Raw genomic sequence first — 20983 nt, 5'->3', positions numbered from 1 at the left:
TCTTTTGTGGTGATTCAGTCCTATGATTCTTTTGATAAGAATTTTGGAGAGTAATAATAAAAAGTAGATACAGTAGTTAATCCTCACTGCTTCCATACAGCCATTCATAGCTTGTTCAAAATATCTGAATTAACTACCAGGGACAAGATCATGCTTGACATAAGACTAGCACAGTTTCCAAGAAATTTGACAATCCAAATTAAGCAACCATGTGCATAAGATATTACTTGATTCTAAATAGGTCAGAGCACACCACACCAGTAACTGTGGATTGCCTTACTAGTGTAATTTCCATCTCTTTTGGAATGCTCAATTCTGTTTCTTTTAACATTATCTATGCTGATTTCATCCTGTGTTGTCTTTAGCCTGGTATTTTTTCTCTGTATTTGTTTTCACGTAATTTGATAATAAATAGGTTACAAGCTGTATTAACTTTCAGTATGGCAATTTTATGCCACCAGCTACACTGCTGAAGAAAGGCAAATATTTATTCCATTGTTTCTGTCTCTGGATGCATCCTTATATTCATTGAATTTGTAAGCACTCTCAGAGATTATCTTTTATTTGGCATGATCACAAAATACCTTGTGAGCCTTTTCTGTCTCTTATTGTCTGAACCGTAAGTATCTCCATAAAGTTTACTTTTCATTTTCTTTTTCTTAAATGAGAAAAAGGAAAAGCTTTTTTGTATTTTTGGAGAGAAGGCAAATAATAATATTCCCCTCAAAATATCACAAATGTTTCGAGACATCTCTAATTACTTTGTTTCATCCTTTTCTTTAGTATTTTTTAGCACCAACCCTAATTCAGGAGTAAGTAACATGGTGCCCACTAAATTCTCTCCCCACTTCATTTTTGAAAGATTATTTCTAATTATATATTTCATTAGAAACTGGCATGCTTCAAAACAAAGCAACAACATCTTGGATAATTTTTTTATTTACCGCAGCACCTTGCAGCACCACAGAGGTCCTCCTGGGGTGGGAAAGAACAAGTATGCCTTCTGGGAAGTGGAAATTTTGAGATTGGCCATGCTTACATGGCAGCCATGTTCTGAATAGGCAGTCATTTGTGAGAACACCTACCACATACTTTCCAAATTCCAAATGTACTCCTGGACCAGCACAATGTGTAAAATGGACTTAGGACATCTGATACAGTGAAGGCTTATCACATTACACAGTTTTGAGCAAATTGTGCCTTGTCCCCCTTTTTGATGGCAAGGCAAATGAGTGATATTCACCAATTCCTTCTCTCTGCAGACTCCTCCCGTGCCCCCATATTTATCTGTCCTGGAGAAGTCTCCAGTTTTCCAGAGCTTACTTCCCTGAGGACTTAAACAGCTGGAGGGAGAAGAGGGAATTGCTGAAAATTGCCTTCTTCGTAGTCCATTGGAAGAAGGCTTTCATTAATTAATTGATTTCTGCCCATTGCCATGAGCAGGGATACAGCCCTCCCAACAAATTTCTGGCTTTGGTTAATCCTACCTTTCCCCCCCAAAAAGGTGCTGGGAAGATTAAGCAAAACCAGCTTTTGTCTGTGCAGGAAAAGGCAGGGAGGCATCTCATCATGTGTATCTCTGCACAGAGAAAGTGTCATAGAGGAGGAGCAAAGCTTATCTTTCTTATCGTGCACGGTCTGCCTTTCTCTATGTAAGACAGGTCAGGGACACATCCCTCCTCTTTTCTTTCTAAAGAGAAAAATCAGGTGATGCCATGGGACACCGATTTCTACCAGTGGGATAAAGCTGCTGTTCCTCAGTGTCCCTCCACCAACATCTTTCAGTTTGTCAGTCTGTGTCTGAATTTGAATGTGATCTTCAAACCATTCGGTTCTCCAGCCTTGGTTTTAACTTTCCTGATGGTCCTAATTCAGCAGCATCTCATGCATTGCTTTTAGATGGTTCAGTGAGTTAGTCAAGCAGACCAGGAACAAGTAACACAGTGGACCATCAGGGATATGCAGGAACAAAAGGAGTTATCACAAATGGATCAGGAGCAAGGCCAAAGGGATTTTTCTAGGTTTTTCAAGAGAAGTGACTTTGATTGACAGCTGTCCCTTTCCTAGACAATAAAAACAGTACTTGGAGTCAGAAGAAGAACCATCATTGGAGCAGTTAACAGTTTCCCTGGGTGGTGAGAGTGAGCAAGAACCTTCCTGAGAAGTAACTTCATATATTTGCAAAGGGGAACCAACTGGGACATGGTTAGAGAGAAAAAGGAAATGGAGCAGCTATACAAACTACTAACTCAAGATCTTAAGCCTGGTAGGCCACCCAGGGCCAGACTTCTTTTCACTCCTGCTTTCATAGATCCCAAGCAGCCAACCTAACCCCCAAGTATTCAGTACGAAGCTTGCAGGAACAGAGTCTTTCTTCATACAGCTATTTGCAAAAGTCTTCCAAATAATTCAGAATCCAAGGCACCTGCATTTCAGCTTCTGTGGAAATCTTCACATACACAGCTTGAACGTGAGAAGCAACCTCCCTGCAGACATTCACAGTTTATGCTCAGATGGTGGGGAAGGGTCTAGTCAGCACATACTGTGTCAGGAGCGTGGCTACTCAGCATGGCCTCACTCCCAGTTCATGTGCAAGGACACATGAATTGACAATTGCTGTTCTTTTCTGTATTTGGTGCACACTTCTCCAAGTTGTAAGCCCCTGCTTGGATACCTATTGTTGCAGGATGCAAAGACATGCCAACAAAAATAATCAGAGCTGCCTGCATTATTCTGACTTCAGGGTTGTGTACAAATTTCTTTAAGGCAAAGAACATTTAGTTCCTATTAGATGACCATTTTTTTCAAAGATGAAGCCAGAATTGGAAAGCTTTTTCTGGTTTCTCGCTACAAATTTAGTTTCAGGGCAACCCATCTTGACAGCTAGACGTAAAGGTCAACTTTGTGTGCTCAGCAAGTTCCAAGACAAAAATTTTGCTTGCTAATAATAGTGAAGTGAGAATGCTCACCAAAACACATGATTTCAGCAATATGCTACCAAATTTAATTGGATATCCTATGACTACAAGCATAAGATATAGAACTAGGCTTTCGGGTAAATATTATACACTTCACCTGTGTACTCTTTCTTAGGGTTTGTTTGTTTGTTTGTTTATCAAATTTCTTCACTGCCCATCTTGCCCACTTACCTATACTAATTGACATTAAAAGAATGTTCCACAGTAGAAAAATGGGATGGGTGAAATCCTTTCATTTAAAAAAAATAATGTTACAGAATTGGAGTTACTTTTCTATGAGGAAGCACCCTATCATATGAGGCCTTGCCTGCAGTCTGAAGTGGTGCAGTTCCAATCTGGTTTGCCAGCATAGTATGAACTAGGGTCTAGACTTGGCAGGCTCTCCAGATATTTGCTAAACTATAACTCCCAGCATCTCCTACAATAGCCATGTTTCCTAGGGATGCTGGGAGCTATAATACAGTGATATTTGAAGATACATAGGTTGCATACCCACATTCTAGATTTTCACTTCTTCATCTCTGCACTTTTCTCTATTCCTGAAAAGAGCAGGTTCCTTAAGCTGTTATATGCCAAATGTGTGAGAAAAGAATTAAACTTAAGTCAAAGCCTGCATAGTAAAGTTGCAGCTATTTCAATGAAGTGTAACTATTAGGTCCATGAGAGGGTGTTGTCTGTCTGTTACAGCCTTTTTCACTTCTACTACTATACTTCAAGGAACTTTGGTAGTGTTTTGTATTCCTGAGCCATCCAGTGTATTTTCTAATTATCACTGCTCTTCATCTGATATGTCAAGCACATGGTCCATCAAGATTCTTTGAATCATTTACCATTTTTTTAAAACGGATCTGTCCAACCAAGTCTCATGATTACAGCTCAAGAAATCACAGCTAAGGACAAGACTGAGAATCTAGTGAGACACTGCCATGTCAGCCATGTGTTCGTTTCACGTGTCTGCTTCTGGGTTTTACAGCAAAAGGGGCACGTGGTCATCTCATCTTTCTGGCTTTCGTCACTTTAGGCATTTTTTTGCAAGCCTCTCTGAAAACAGATTCAGAGGAGAGGAAAAGTTATTTATATTCTTCCTTTTCTCTGAGTGGCCAAGGTAGCCTATGTGAGAGTCCCCACTAATCTTACCCCTGCAACAATCATTATTTGAGGAAGATTGGTCTGAAAGAGAGAGATTAACCAAGTGTCACCCTGGGAGCCCTGTGGTTAAGTAAGAATTTGAGTCTTCTCAAATGCAAATCCAGTCTCGTAACCACTGCATTGCAGTGGCTTTCTGCCTCGGCTTCTCTTACCCTTGAGGCCTTTTTGTTACGTTTATCAAAAAATCAAACCTTCCCTCTTTATAATCAGACAGGGCAAATACACGTGAGTAAATTATCATCCGTGTCTCCACTGCAAGAAGGAAATTGCATGATTTCCAGCTCAGAGACACCCAGATACCCTCCCCACTAGGGAATCCCATTGTTTCTGCCCCACTGTCCCATTTTAGCACACCTGTGGTGTGGCTGTTCATTTGTCCTTCTTCCTCACTTAGTTCCTAATGGGCGGGGTCTTCCGGCTACCTGTGGGGGAAGATTTGTAAGGCAACTATTATGTGTAAAAGGCTTGGAGAGCTGTTCTCTCCTCCAACATATACTGCTGGGCCCACACCTCAGGTCTCCTCACTAGGCCATAAATTATCTGGTCCTTAACTGGCAGCTCAACAATTAATCTAATAGGGGCCTTTAGTGCAGGCTGGCTGATTTTCTAATTACAGAGCTGGCTTGAGCCTTTTACTTTTTGTGGGACCATTAATCATCAAGCTTCAGCCTTGTAAGGAGGCTTTTGCAGTGTTCCTGAAAGGGGAGTGGCACTGTAGCTTCCTCTTATATCTAGAGACAAATTGGTGTATAGGAATTCACAGCTGCCAGGTGGTGATGCATCAAGTGCAGGGTGGCAGTATTGAAACAAACTGGGCAGCGTCCATGATGCTTAGTGCTGGATTCAGGAGTTCCTAAATTTAACAGTGCCACCTCAGCAAAAACTCACCTAAGAGGCAGTATATAAGTTAACAGGCAGTATAGCTTATGTAGCTATTTCCTTCCTTATGTTCTTTGTCCTAAGCACAAGCAAGAAATTCCTCTTCCCGTGTTGAATCATCATAGAATTGCTCAAAGTCCACATGGACAGTATTGCTATTGGATGTGTTCTTCATATCCAGTGGTGGTCTTCCATTCCTGGCCACACTAGAAAAGTGGAGGTTTTTTTCATTTTGCATACAAAGAGCCATCGCCCCTGTTATTGTGTTTTTCTCCTTGGCCTTGCTATTTAGGCAAAAAAAAATGGCAATATTAATTGCAGATTTCAGAATTTAGGAGATCTAGTTCATGCCCTGCTTAAAAACCTCTTCAAAGAAGAGTTTGCAATCTTCAAGTCAATCTCTTTGTTGGTGAATAACTTTTAGGGCACGTCTGTTCCAAACAGTGAATTAAAATAGTTTTCTTGAAATTTCTCCCCATTTATTCTAGCCATACCTTTTAAGTCAATGGGGCACAAGCCATAGAACCATAGAATATAAAGGTTGGAGATCATCTAGTCCAACCCCTTGCCCAGTGCAAGCATCCACTACCATAGTATCTCTGACAGATGGACATCTGGCCCCCAGCAAAGGAACTTTGATCCATCTTCTGCATATGGGTTCTTCAAATTGCCAACATGACACATCTTACTCTTCAGTTCTTATGTCTAAATATATTTCAGTAGTTTCCTATAGAACCTGGAGATTTTTTTTATAGTGTCAGGAGAAACCAACTGTGCACTGGAATAAATGATACCTCTGCTTCCATCAGTTCCCATCACAAGAAATTACATAATCTCAAAGAGATTAGTTCCTTCTGTTGTATTGGATGAAAGTCACTCTGTTCTAATTAATATTGCAATTATACAGCCCTTCACCCTGTTAGTCTATAAATTGAGGGTTTACTATCTTTTAATTGCCATTGAATGAAGCCCAGATCCTGGTGACTATATGGAAGAAATGACCATTTCGATCTCTTACCAGCAACAATCGGTAGCTCTTCTGTGACCATTCCAATGTTCTACTTAATTATGAACATTCTCTTTCTACCTTGCCTTCCACTTCTACTTCCCATAACCCCGTCAAATATAGTCATTTTTAATAGTCCAGCCTCATTTCTATCAGCAGGCCAGAAATACTGAATTTCTGCTTGCTGATCATCATGTAAGAGGAGTGGTCAGTCTTTATTTTGTCTGGGGTAGAATGATTGGTTCTTCTTGCAGTTTATGTATTTTTCATAACCATCTGCAGATCCATAATTTGAAGCCAACTGTCTTTTTCTCATACTTCCTCAATGTTCAGCTTTCACAGCCCATATATTATAATTGGAAGAAACATTGCTACTATTTTGATCTTTGCTGTAATGTGAAATTCTTTTCCCTTGTAATCTGGTTTATGTTCTTTGTTGTCTTCCAACCTAGGATAAATCTCTTCTTCTCTGGGCCATTGTCCATCATCATCTGTTCTTGAGCCCAATAAACAAAATTATCTACCACCTTCAGTTCTTTGCTGAAAACTATGATGATAGTGGGCATTATTTTTATCTTTTTAATATTTAAAACCACCCTAGATTTTTTGATTTGCCTTTTTCGTTTACAGAATGAACGCTATGTGGTTCTCCTTGCTTTCAGCTAATGAAGTGCATATCTCAGATTGTCAGTGTCTCCATCTACAGTTTTGACTCTGTCTGTCGTGCTAATCCTTTAATAGATTTTCCAAACAAGTCCTCATCTATCAGCCCCACTAGGTAGACTAGGCCATGAAATGAACTCCACAGGATGGCTAAAATTATTTTTATTGAGATTGGTTATAATAACAGAATCTTGCAAGTCTGATTGTGCTGTACCTCCTCCTTATAGGTTAATGAATTAAGGAGGTTCCTGTCTGAGCTGCTTCCAAATGTTATTTGGACATACCGGACTTTAAAAATGCTTTAACCCCTTTTGCCTAGGCAGCAAAGCCTGCATATCTCTGTCAAAATCATCTCCCTTACTCTCTACATCTTCTCACTCCCTTGCGTATTCTGAACCATTCTGTTTCTCCAGCCCTTATAACAGCTTCTTGTTCATTGCAAAGACTCCTTGGAAAAATAAGTGTTCTGACACACCCATTCATATTAACATATTCTACACCCTGACATGTTTTACTCAATTAAAAGGCTTGCTATAATTATTAAAGCAAAAGTAAATGTTGGCACATTCTCTTGAACATCTCTGTTTCAAGAGAACACAAACACAGAGACACATATGCTGACACACTTTTTTGGACTCTAGGCCACACAGTAGTCTTCCATACATGTTGACATAGAGCTCTTAATATGGACATCCACAGAAATTGCCTGCTTTCATCAAAATGACAAAAAGAGCATTGTGCTGTTGCACTACAAGCTCTGCCTCTTTTGGGTGCGTGCATAACATGACAATGCACATACAAATGGGCAAGTTTTGTGTTGAACAAATTGTACAACATTCCTTTTGTCAGACTGCCCCTCCTTGATTGTCTCCCAAAGACACCACTGGCTGTTAACACTTCAATTGTTTCTTCTCCTGAAGCTTTAATTGGTTTAGTGGACATTTCATCTGTGCTGGTGTTTCCTATTTGACAGCTGGTCTATTGCCTCTCATACTTCACTTTTAGTGGACTTGGTTCTGGAACATATCCTCTCTATACAAATGTTTTTGTCATTCCATTATCCTGTCTATAAAAGATTTCAATATAGTCTGTCTTCTGTGAATCTCATTGCCTTTATTAGATCTCTTCAATGGTTAACCTTAAGTAATTCTACTTTAGCTGTAAATTTTCCTGAGTTCTGACATTTCCTGAAAACCGTCTCTCATTTTCTTATTATTTTCCTCTACAGTATTTGTTGACGTTATCTTCCTTAGTCCTTTCTTGGCTGATAAACTTTGCTTTCAGCTGTTGTCCATTCTTGTTGCCAAATGCTTTCATCCTCCATCTTCCCTTGGCTATCATGATAGCTTGTTCTGAAAGCCACTTGGATCCTTTTTCCTTTGAAATTTTGGGAATATGTTTTTCTGCTTCAGTTTTCACAATGTTTCTTATCTCTTCCCGTAGCTCTTCAGGTTCACTTTCATATGAATTAAGTATACTGAATATATTTGTTACGTTGATCTTATATATACCCTCCAGGTTAAACCTTGCTGACACACTTCCTGCCTTTAATTTTCTAAGTTTAAGTCATACATTTAATACTAAAAATCCATATTCCTTTCCACAATCTGCACCTGAAACTGTCCTGTCTGACTTTCTTCTGATGGGCTTTCTCCATCTTCTCTTTCCTATTACATAGTTGAATTGATTATGCCAATGTTGTCTATCAGGTATTGTCTATCCAGTGATGCGTTAGTGTGAAATATACTCCTACAATATATGTTTTCTACATGTTCTATTTAGCCCATCTTAAATTTACTATAAAATTCTTCTGTGTCTTCCTCTGTTGCTCCTCTAATAAGAATGTATGCTTGTATACACTGAAATTCATTTGATACCCACCATCATTGATATTGGGGCCGTGCAATACTTTGGATTCAATTCCAATAAGGTGCTTCAGAGCTCATGGGGGCACAAAACTGACCCTAGCGGCAGTTTCAGCTGGCATTTTTTCAGAGCCACTGAAGCTATTGAGCACCTTTTTTCACAAGAAAAAGTAATCCTCTGGAAAGGAGAATGGTGACTACCACAGACTAAAACCTGAGAAGCATATGCTATGGAGCACAATTATATTTGGGGAGCCATTCATTGTATCAACAACCTTGGTATGCCTTTACTCCAGGACAAGTTAAAAGAAGTTCACACAATTACTCATTTAGGAAAGAGTACTCAAAAACATTTAGGTTATTGGGTCAAAGCTCAGATACAGGTTACTGGAATTAACACCAACTAGTCTTCCAGGACATAATCAGTTCCTATGGAGTCATTTGCTAGAAACTGAAAAATGGGAATATCTCTAGAATGGACTAATCCCAAGCATTAAGTATGATTTATCTAGTTCTGTAGGCTTCATTTGTTCTGTATTAGAAAGGGTTCCCCTGAGAGCCATCTTCATATTTTGTCACAGTCATCACATTTTTCACTCCAGTTGCTTTTCATGGGTTCAGAGTATAATAGTTGAACTAAACAATCAAGGATCCTTCAAACTTTGAAATTATTCTGTATTTATTATTAAGGTGGTTTTCTGTTCGCTGTCCTAAGGGCCTATGGAAGTTGGCTACTTTATCTGCCAAACTGGCCTCTTGTATTTGTCATAAAATATGGATCATGCTACAATTTGTATTGTTTTTATTGTTTTTGTTTGTTTTTATTCTTTTTTATTTTATTCTTTTAAAAATTTCCTTAATTAAATTTATATAGATATGGGTCAAACTCTGACCCATCTTTTGGTCCATAGACAGCAGGAGGTGATCTTACAATCTTCCTGCCCTAAGTATAAACACCTTAAACAGAAACAAATCAGGAAGTCATAGTTAATTCAATAAGACTGATAACTATTTCCTGGGCCAATGAGACTGGAATTATGATTCAGGAATTATTCAAAATAGTGACTTCCACAGTTTTACCAACAGACTGAAATCAGTACAGGGTCAGTATTCTTGCTCCATTTAAGGTTTCAGCAAAAGAGTGTTTTGGAGTATAGTGAAGTCTTGAGTCTAAGCAAAGTTTTTTCATCTTGGCATATTTTGTATTGTTTTGAAACACTCCAGTGCGTAGACCACAATATGGCAGTTTGTAGTTTATTCATTCAGTCGCTTCCAACTCTTTGTGACTTCATGGACCAGCCCACGCCAGAGCTTCCTGTCGGTCGTCAACACCCCCAGCTCCCCCAGGGACGAGTCCGTCACCTCTAGAATATCATCCATCCACCTTGCCCTTGGTCGGCCCCTCTTCCTTTTGCCTTCCACTCTCCCTAGCATCAACATCTTCTCCAGGCTGTCCTGTCTTCTCATTATGTGGCCAAAATATTTCAGTTTTGCCTTTAATATCATTCCCTCAAGTGAGCAGTCTGGCTTTATTTCCTGGAGGATGGACTGGTTTGATCTTCTTGCAGTCCAAGGCACTCTCAGAATTTTCCTCCAACACCGCAGTTCAAAAGCATCTCTCTTCCTTCTCTCAGCCTTCCTTATAGTCGAGCTCTTGCAGCCATATGTTACTATGGGGAACACCATTGCTTTAACTATGCGGACCTTTGTTGTCAGTGTGATGTCTCTGCTCTTAACTATTTTATTGAGTGAGACTTAAATCAGAGAATGTATTTACTTATGAATCCATGTGTTTCATGTGTGGCTTCATTGCCTTTGGAGCAGTATTTAGTTTCAGGGGGCCATATTCCCAACCAGTCAGGGATAATTCTGATTATTGCTATGCTAATAATAGTTGTGATGGCTGAAAGTGAAGAGGAACTGAGGAGCCTTATGATGAAGGTGAAAGAAGAAAGTGCAAACGCTGGTTTGCAGCTAAACCTCAAAAAAACCAAGATTATGGCAACCAGCTTGATTGATAACTGGCAAATAGAGGGAGAAAATGTAGAAGCAGTGAAAGACTTTGTATTCCTAGGTGCAAAGATTACTGCAGATGCTGACTGCAGTCAGGAAATCAGAAGACGCTTAATCCTTGGAAGAAGAGCAATGACAAATCTCGATAAAATAGTTAAGAGCAGAGACATCACACTGACAACAAAGGCCCGCATAGTTAAAGCAATGGTGTTCCCTGTAGTAACATATGGCTGCGAGAGCTGGACCATAAGGAAGGCTGAGCGAAGGAAGATCGATGCTTTGGAACTGTGGTGTTGGAGGAAAATTCTGAGAGTGCCTTGGACTGCAAGAAGATCAAACCAGTCCATCCTCCAGGAAATAAAGCCAGACTGCTCACTTGAGGGAATGATATTAAAGGCAAAACTGAAATACTTTGGCCACATAATGAGAAGACAGGACACCCTGGAGAAGATGCTGATGCTAGGGAGAGTGGAAGGCAAAAGGAAGAGGGGCCGACCAAGGGCAAGATGGATGGATGATATTCTAGAGGTGACGGACTCGTCCCTGGGGGAGCTGGGGGTGTTGACGACCGACAGGAAGCTCTGGCGTGGGCTGGTCCATGAAGTCACAAAGAGTCAGAAGCGACTAAATGAATAAACAACAACAACAATAATAGTTGACTGAAAAGTCAAGTGGTGCAAATCTTGACCTAATTTGGTCTACTGAACCTTCTGTGTTCATGAGTGGCTTCAGTGCCTTGGAGGCAGCCTTTTAAATTGTTAAATCTATGTTCCCTGTGAGTAAGAGGTAGCTCTTTGACTATGGATGGTTATTGCTATATCAATTAATAGCAGATTCTGAAAGTGAAGTGATAGAACTTACTTGTAGACAGAATGGAAGTGAAGTTTTCATCTGGAAGTGAAAAGAAGGCAAATTTATGTTTGTTTTTTCCCAGGCTGCAACAATGGTTCTTAATCTGCCCAGTTATTTGTTTTCTGTACCTAGACATTTATTTCATTATCCTCTTTGTTCTTGTACAGTGACCCTGAAAGTATGAATGGGCTGCTTTTTACTTTCCTTCCCCTCTTATAAATTTGGAAGGTAGATCATCAAATGAATGATGAACAATTCAGAATTACTTCTTTCCATGATCCCGAATTAAATTATGAAATTTGCTACTCCAAGTTATAGCCACGGTCACTGGCTTGGACAGATTTTAAAAGGGATTTGACAGATTCATGGAGGATAAGACTGTCAGTAACTAATAATCATGATGAGCATTTATTGCTTCAGAGGTACTATTCTTCTTAATACTAGTGGCTTCTAGTCCACTCTATCTTTTGTAGAGTATTGGTCATTTTGGCTGAGAATTTTTGGGAGAAAATTTGAATTCAAGCAGTTTTCTAATAATGTTTTTATTTATTTTTATTTTTCTCTTTTTTCCTCTTTTTTGCTTTTCTTCTTTTTTATATGATTACTTTGTTTATCCTTGGAATAATAATAGTGGTAATATTGACATCTTGTTCCAAGTTCTATACAGATTTTTTTTAGTTTTCTTTAAAATTATACAGTGTGTTCAGTGCTATACAATCATTTATTTAATAAAACAATGAACTTTAATTTTTATGACAATTGCAAACTCCCTGTTTATTTACTGATATTTTATCCTTTTTTACACTACTTTTTTCCTTTTCTCCTTTGTAGTTATTGTTTTTTATTCTGTTTTGTTTCAATTAGAAAAAAGAGAACTTTTCTTTTCAACTGAGATTTCCCTCTTTTCCTTCAGATTTCTTTTTCTGCCTCATATTCAGTCATGCAAGATTTCCAGGTTATGGTAACTAGAAGTTTCTCTGTTTGGCTGAAATGGGTATAGAGAAGAGTTGCATTATTATTTTTCAAAGTAGAAACTAGACTTAGAGGAGAAGAATATCTGCTTTTGTGAAATGTGGGAATATGTTTTTCTGAAACATCTGTATTTCAAGAAACATCTGAAACATCTACATTTCAGTTGGTGAAAACTAAATTTGAATTTGACACATTGTCTCACAGCTTAGCAAGTTACCAAACAACATATTAGAACTATGCAAAACATTCAAAAGAAGTGCTTTGTACATGTTCCAGCTACTGCAAAGCACCTTTTTCAGAGGCTTTGCAGAACAATAATAGATAGCATCTATATACTCATATAGTAATGCATGTAAATACTGTGCATGTAATGTATACTTTAAATAAAAGGATGTGATTTTTCTGTCAACCAATTGTTACCTTTCACTAACTTGTTTCTTTCTGTGCTGTTGATTAAAGTGCTCAACTAACTCTAAAATACTAATGTTTTGATTGAAGGGATGCATGTACAAGACAAGAATTCACTAACCTTACTATGGCATGTTCTTACAGATGGGGATCGGAGTGATAATATTGTGATAGTTTCTAATGAAGAGATTCCTGATAACACTGTTATTAGTGGTGACGACCAACATACTAACCTAGAAAATGAGCTTGATTCTGATGGTAATTCCACTAAATGCCTATTTCACAGCTTTTCCATGACTAACTTTAATTTAATTGTCAGTACCATGTAATTTGTTAGCCTAGTATTATATTTGCTTGGATTCATTTGCTTTTCATAAATGCCTTTTCAGGCATTTTTAGCAATGTTACAGTTAACAAATGAACTAAGGATTGATATTTTTTTAATTTTTGAAATGCATTTGTTATCAATACTGAATGTAAATTTAATGGGAATTGGCAGACATAGTTCTTCATAGTCTAGTATTCGTTGTTATTGCCAAAATCCTATAAATGTTTTGTGAATTACAAGTAAAAATAATTATACTCAAAGGCTATTATAGCAGTCCTGTGCACATTTGTTTGGAATTATGCCCTGCTGGATTTGGAGTCTTATTTTCAACAAGATATGACATAAAGCATAGGTCCAGGCTGTGGATCATTTGAAACAAGTATGAGGAAATGTTGGCAAAAAATTGACATATGAAATGTACAGACTGAGCAATAAGGATACAGTTATGCAATTCCAATAATCATGGCAACTTTTTTGTTCCAGTCAAGTATATTCATGTTAATGGCAACAAATGCAAGTTCAAAACTTACTACTCATTGTAAAGAAATAAAATACTTTCTAGTCTTTCAAAAGCATTGTTAGGAAGGCACTGTTTGATGCAAATGATCTAAATTGAGGACAGATCCTGATCCGGAACTATATACTTCAGTTAAAGCTAGTTGTAATGAAAAGATAGGCTCTGTGTAATTAGTCTCAAAAGTGACCATGATTTGACAAAAAATTGAAAGAGTTTTGTAGAACCTTAACATCTAACTTATATCCTCCCATTCTTTTGACTTTCCACAAACATCTAGATCCTGGTAGGATGGGAGCTAGTTTGGGTTTTTTGATGTGTGGGGTTTTATGGAGTTTTTAGTTCTGTCTTCTGGTCAGTTGTCTTCTTTTTCCTTGATATACCTTGTTTTCTTTTAATTTTTAATCTGTAAACTGCCCAGAGTCACTCTGAAATCAGGCAGTCTCTGAATTTAAATAAATAAATAAATTCTGTTACTCACTAATAAGGCTGTCTCTTCTTCAAGCCGAATCTACAAGGGACAGTTTTTCCTTCTGGGCAACAAAGAACACTACAATATCGTATTAGCTCCCACATATAGGGATCCTCTGTGCTGTCGTTGGCCTTTTCTTTATTCCCCCCTTCTTTTTGGCAACAGTATTCAATATACGTTTTTCCCTTTCCTAAGTATTATTCACTGCAATTTGATCTGAAATCAGGTTCATCTGTATTCAGAATATTATAATGGTAGAAACAATTTCTTGAAGGAAAAGGCTTTTAGTAATTACCACATACAGCTTAGCAAAAAGGGGAGGTAGCACTGAAGATCAGTGGTCTTTCCTGGATTTCTGTCAGACTATTTTATTTGCTGTGAACTTCGCCTAGATTATTTCCAGTAAAAAGCCTGGTAGTAAGTTCTTCTAGGGCTTCTTTTGCTGGATGGAGGTGGGGAGGAATGTTCAAGAATTCAGGAAATGTGTGATTCAACTCATAAGTACTTTCCTTAAAATCCTCTTCCTCTCCTTTTGTAGAATGAAGACATTTTCTTTTATTTCAGTAATATCTGGCCCTTTAGCATATTCAGGGCATTTCCCCCATAATTCTTAGAACTCTGCACAGCAGAAGAAAAGCTGAGGCTCATACAGTTTGGTTGCCTAAAGGCCATGTAAAGAATTAAGTGGTGGTGAGATTTAAACTGGTAACATTCAAATTCACTTAACACTTCACAGTAGTTCCTATTTCTCCACCTCTTAAAATGGTTTAATGTGTGAGTAGTAACTGTTTAGGGAGGGTCTTCAGTGAAGGGTTTCAGTCTTTTCTATTTTTAGAATAAGTAGCATATTTTGCTGTTTGAACTTTGAATGTTACAATCATACAACTAGACAGGATATCAAGGGAACTGTAATCAGATCCTCACTTTTTTGAAAGCTGGCGATTGGATTATGGCTGCAGCACTGGAGGGGGAGAAAGACATTGGATAAGCAACCCAAGATGAAAGGATTCACACACACACCCTCAGTGCCATGGTTTTAATCTGATTTTCCTCTCCCTACTCCACTGCAGCTGCTATTAAAAGTGTTAAAAATGGCAGGAGAAATGATCAAGATCTTCCAGCATTATATCTTCTTTGGCTCACAGTAGCCTACTTCTACCTATTATAACCTATATAGTAAGAGCTGTTACTCTCTTTTCCATATAGAAGTTGATGGAGAAATGAATGTAGCTATTACATGTATGGCTAGATGTAGCTACTACATGTACGGCTAGGTTCAAATTCTGGATCAAGTACACTTACAAACCATTTCAGACAGGACCTGACCTGTCAAGTGAAAATAAAGGCACACTGGCCAAGGATTAATGATGTGAGACTATAAAAGCATTTTGCCTATTGGGAGTTCTACAAATGGCCTTCAGCCATTCTTTTGGCTGAAAAATGGGATATGAATCCATAAATAAATAATCTCTCCACTTAGTCTCATTTGAAGAAACATGGAGTTCGTTCAGTATAAATTCAACATATAATGCTATAGTGTATATAAATAGGCTGCTTTGCCTCTCACTAGTTCCAACATGGCAAGGCTAAAACTCATGAAGATTGTAATTACTGCACTTTGCCATATTCTAAAGTGGAAATTAAGCAATACTTATATGAGCAGTCCAACTGAGCTTGAAGCTGCCATCTTGCTTAAATAATGGATCAGGACAACCTTCTCCAGTACAGTGCTCTTCAGAAATGCTGGACTACAATTTCCATCATTTCCAGTGAAAATGTCGATCTGGAGGGCACTGGGTTACAGAAGAATGGATTAGGGTGAAAACAATACTATGAATAAACTGATAGCGTAGTGACATTTTCAACATTCAAGCCAATGTAGAAAGGACAAGGATATGCCAAGATAATATTTCTAAATTTAATAATATAAATTACAGATATTTGTTATGTTATAACTTTTCTCAGAGTAATATTTAGAATATTTTATGTCCTTTAGTATTGGACGTCTTTACATGTGCAAATAACTATTTCATATATCAGATCACTAAAATAATGAATATATACATGTATCGGATTATTACCCTAATCAGATTGTTACATAGACAGCTTATCAATAAGCTGATAAGCTCTTTTAGTTAAAAGACAATATATTTACAATTAATGTTTAAATATACAACAAAAAAGATAAGTACATATTGCAGGAAGAAGAGTTTACCACCCAGCCATATTGATAAAATTAATTTGATATCTTCGGCCCTAAATAAATTTACTTCTAAACACATTCCATGAAAATCAGTTGGATTTCATTTATATACTGTAAATGCATTTACTTATTGGCCATAATGCACCCGGAGCCCCAATGTAACTGAATTAGAAAGGGATGAAGGCAGGAAGAAAAACACAAAGAATCCATTTTTAAAATGTATTGTTAGGATTCAGTTTTACCTTTTACCACCCCCACCCCATGGGCAAATTATTATTGCTGTAATATGTCTTAAGTTCTAAGTTCTGTGTTTGATTTCCATATCAGCTGAAATTTAAAGAGTACAACTAGAGCAATGCAAATGTTTTTTAATACATTATTATACTAACTCTGCATTTAAACGCATCTCTCTCTCTCTTGCTTTCTCTGTTGCACTGTGGTCTTTGCATATGTAGCTGAACAGAACAGCAAGTTGGTAGATTTGAAGCTGAAGAAACTCCTAGACGTTCAACCGCAGGTGGCAAATTCACTTTCCATTACAGTTCCGAAACCAGTTACTGATAGCACTGAGCCAATGTTTATGGTAAGTTTTAACAAAAAACTTTTCCTGTAATACCTGTGCCTTTTGGATTCTGATTCACATTTCATAGTGAAGAATCCCAATCTTTTTCTAAGTTGTTCAAAGTTTACCGTGCTGTAAAAACCACTTTTTGCAGCCATATAAAGAGATTTGAATTACGTTTTGCCTGTGTGTTGACAGATATTTCTCTCATAATTGTGACTTGGTTATATAATTGGTGATGGCTTCATTTGGCTATTATGCTATGAAATGATATTTTGGTAATCTTTATTTTAATTGAAATCCATTTTTCTTTACAGATGTATTGGCTGTATGAAAAATACCAAAATACATATTACCAGCTAACTCAGTAATACAAAGCTGCCGCAGTTTTGTAATATTAATTTGGCCTAATAAAGTGATTGCCTAATACATATTTTGAAATATATTTCAACTCTTAAATCACTTGTATCCGCCTCCTTCTTAAGCTAGTTTTTTAATGTGGGGCAGAGCTCCTTTGAGGCCTATTTTCTCTTTCTCCTTGCTTTAGTGACATCATTAGTTAAACTTCTGCATAAACTCTAAATGATTTTAAGAAGTGGATTATAGGAAATGTGTTTGTGTCTTAAGTAGGAGAGCCATTCTGCCATATTATCTGTCGGCGGCAGGGACTTGTCTACGTATACATAGGCTTTGATAGATTTTTGGTGCATCTACTCAGCTTATTGTCTTCATTAGCCATAGCTATTACTCCTAAGGGAAAAGATTTGGATGGCTGTGAGGACAGTCCACTTGTATAACTTTTCACCCACCTGCAGACTGGGGGTGTGTGCCCTGCTGAGTGAAAGGATTTCCTTCCCCAGATACAGAGATGCTTTGAAGTCTCAAAACAATGACTTTCATTGCTTTTTCCCTAACACAGTCGGTTCCGATAAATTGGTGATGAAAGTGTGCAGCAGCAGCAGCAGCAACGGACTTTCAATCTCTATCTTTGAACAAAGAGAAGCTTGGATCAAGTCTGATTTTTTTGCGTTCAATTTAGCTTTCTGCAGTGGATTTAATGCAAAATGAAGCTGGCCTTGGAATAATACAATGGATTGAAAAGGCTAACTGAATTAGTGGGCTTAGAGGAATACATTTGTAAAGTGGCAGAAGTCCCTAGTCATAAAAAGGCTTCTTAAAATGGGATTTACTGGCTAATCGCACTGATATTTTAACATGTTGCCAGGCCTAAAAAATTAGCCATGTTTGTTTATTTTGGTAAAGACTTGCATTTCAACTGTCAGATGGCTATTGTATGAAGAGCTCGAAGAGATCCGTTTCTTCGAAGAATGAAGTCATAGCATCTTGATTGTTGAAAAATAATTCTAGAATGAGTGATGCTTTTAAGAAATAAAATTAACTCCATAAATGGCTGACTAGTTCCCTCTATTAGGCCAATTTCATTCAGTTAAGATGGCACGCACACAGAGCCCAGAAAAATATTTTTTGTTCCAATTGCACACATTTGTATGAAGGAGAGGACCTTTCATTTCTGTTGTGTTCTTTTTTTGTAGTTAGTGCAACAAAAAGTATAGCAGGATCTGAACACTTTCTTTAATGCTGCATGAAAAAAATATGTGGTGTCCATCTGTTCTCTTAGAGCTTTCAGCATTGACTTGGATTTGTGTTTCTAATAAAATGCAGTTTACACATTTATAAATAGGCATTCTGTGTTTGTGGAAAAGGATAAACTGTTACCTTCCCTGGAGGATTCTGTATCCCAGGCCTCCTTGAGGCTAGAGAATAGGCCATTGGAGAACTCCCTCATTAGCAATTGTCTCAATGCAGAGGAAGGGCAAAGTCTTGGTAGCTTTTGATAACCAGTTTCAGCATTCAGCAGGCTTAGCTATTAGTCATGCATCTTAGCCTTTCCCTATTTACTTTCAAAACACTTAATAAAAATAATAATAGATTAGGTATAAAATGAAATATTTGTTTGGTACACAGCATCTCGGTATCTGCAGTTTCCACACACGGCGGTGGTTTAGTCTTCTGGGATATTTCACATTGATAGACCCATTTGAATGTATTACCATAGGAAGCTTTGGAAAATGGTAATTGTAGTTTCCTTAGCTGTTAAAAGGTTTATTTATAAATCTGGATTCATAAAGTTATAGCTAATGAAACACAGTTCACTGGGGTAGTGTTATAACCTTACTTTTTATTTGTCATCAAGCATTAGTGACTCATCTCAATGGACATAAAATTAGAAATGATTCTTCATATTATACAAGAATATGTGGCTCCATACAGAATGGTAGAATTTTTTACTGGGGCAAATCATGTGTGCAAAAGACTAGAGGCAGTATGCAAATTAAACAGAGATATGATGTTTAAAAATATACATACTGTTCTAGGAACCCTAATATATACACAGTGTTCTGGGTATCCAAGTTGGCAAATGGTAATCTTATGAGCCCTGCTTTGCCTCAAGTCACAGTGGATGCTGCTAACAGATCTTGGTATCTCCAAGAACCCCAGCTGAAGGGCCATTGCCAGATTAATATCCAAAGGAGCTTATTTTGCCAAAATCTCTTTTGTGTGGTTCCATACATTTTTGGCTCCTGATATAATTGTTATCTGACACAAGCATCTGAGTAGTGGGGTTTTCTCTGCATAATTCTCTCCTCCTGAAATACACCTTCCTGATTATTCTGTTTGCATTATAAACAATAGAACGTGGTGCTCAGTTTTGTTTTTGTTTTGTTTTTCTGGCAGAATGAGACAGAGGAACATGCTGAGCGATTACAAAAAGCAGCTGAACGTTTTAGAAATCCTGTTGTTTTTAGCAAGGATTCAACTGTCAGAAAAACGCAGCTTCAGTCATTCAGTCAATATATTGAAAGCAGGCCAGGTAGGCAGAAATGTTCTTTTAAAAAATTCTCCTCCATCCCCAACCTTATGACTTAATAATATTTAACAATAAATAATAATGTGAGTCCACTTTTCAATACACAAATATCAAGTATTATAATAATTTTTCATGTCTTTCCTCTCCTTTTTTTTCAAGAGATGAAAAGGCAGAGATCAATACAGGAAGATATAAAGAGAGGAAATGAGGAGAAGGCAGCGATAACTGAAACTCAGAGGAAGCCATCAGAAGATGAAGTGCTTAATGTATATTAATTTTTTGTCTGGTTTCATGATTGCTGATAATTCTCAACTGTATGTGGAAATAGTGCCTTTATTTGTTAAAATGAGATGTTAGGTTTTCTTAGATGTCAATCTCCATTGCATTCAAAGCGGAGTGAGAGAGCTGTGCTGTTGAATTAGTCTGCAGCGTGGTGATAATTGTCAGATAAAAAAACGAATTTTTCAGAGTTCCACAGCTCCAGCTTCCTTGAGACATTTCCATCAGGGCACTTCCCATAAAGAGATTCCAGTATTGATCGACCGGGAGGATTTTAATTATTACAATAGCAGATACTGCAGAGCTGCAGTTAGAGGGAAAAGTCACATGAGACCTGCTAGAATTTCTCAGCCAACCCATTTTGTTGGCTTGGGTTAATGGGTGTTCAACCTTTCCATTATCCAGATCAGCCGTGAATTACTAGCTGAATGATGTTTGCATTAATATAATATATATGGTAATTTCTTCACTTAATTAACGGGGAGGTTCAGCTCAGTAGGGGTATGGGCTGATCATGTGTAAAATTGATTTGTGAGGGAAATATTTGATAGACCGCAGGGAGAAAACTGCTTTTGATGGACAGCTACAGGACAGAAGCAAGAAGAACAAGTTTGACCTGAATATGTTTTATTTCTGTTTTTTTCCTTTTCTTTTTTATTTTGACTAGAGGCACCACATGATTTTCTACAATGGTCAATTCTTGCTTTTTGTTGTTTTCTAAGTCAGTAGAATGTTTTTGCTCTCTCAGATGAAACTCAGTTTCCTCTAAAGAATATGTTTCCTAATCCTTACGCTCAGTGCCCACACATCTCAGTATTTTCCCGCTGATAATTTTTTTTTCTTTTTCTTTTTCTTTTAGAACAGTTACCTTTAATAGAGTTGAAGAGCTCTTGCTTAGCAAGTTCATAATATATATGCAAATATATATTATGAATTCTTGGATATAAATT

At 37.5% G+C, this 20983-nt stretch overlaps 1 protein-coding gene across 4 annotated transcripts in view; it reads left to right on the top strand.

Annotated features, from left to right (window-relative positions):
- Positions 1 to 20983, top strand: part of EHBP1 (EH domain binding protein 1) — a 267597-nt gene that overhangs the window by 190330 nt on the left and 56284 nt on the right. For 2 of the 4 annotated variants that reach the window (XM_063316914.1, XM_063316907.1), the window contains 4 exons: positions 12930 to 13043; positions 16758 to 16885; positions 19622 to 19757; positions 19914 to 20020. In XM_063316914.1, the coding sequence (XP_063172984.1) occupies positions 12930 to 13043; positions 16758 to 16885; positions 19622 to 19757; positions 19914 to 20020 (485 nt within the window). The remainder of the gene's footprint in view (positions 1 to 12929; positions 13044 to 16757; positions 16886 to 19621; positions 19758 to 19913; positions 20021 to 20983) is intronic. The other 2 variants (XM_063316932.1, XM_063316921.1) reach the window with 1 other exon arrangement.

This window comes from Candoia aspera, chromosome 1, assembly GCF_035149785.1.
Source record: "Candoia aspera isolate rCanAsp1 chromosome 1, rCanAsp1.hap2, whole genome shotgun sequence".
In the NCBI taxonomy this organism is placed as follows: Eukaryota; Metazoa; Chordata; class Lepidosauria; order Squamata; family Boidae; genus Candoia; species Candoia aspera.
Note: the sequence above shows the minus strand (reverse complement) of the source record. Positions and strands in the feature narration are given on the sequence as shown.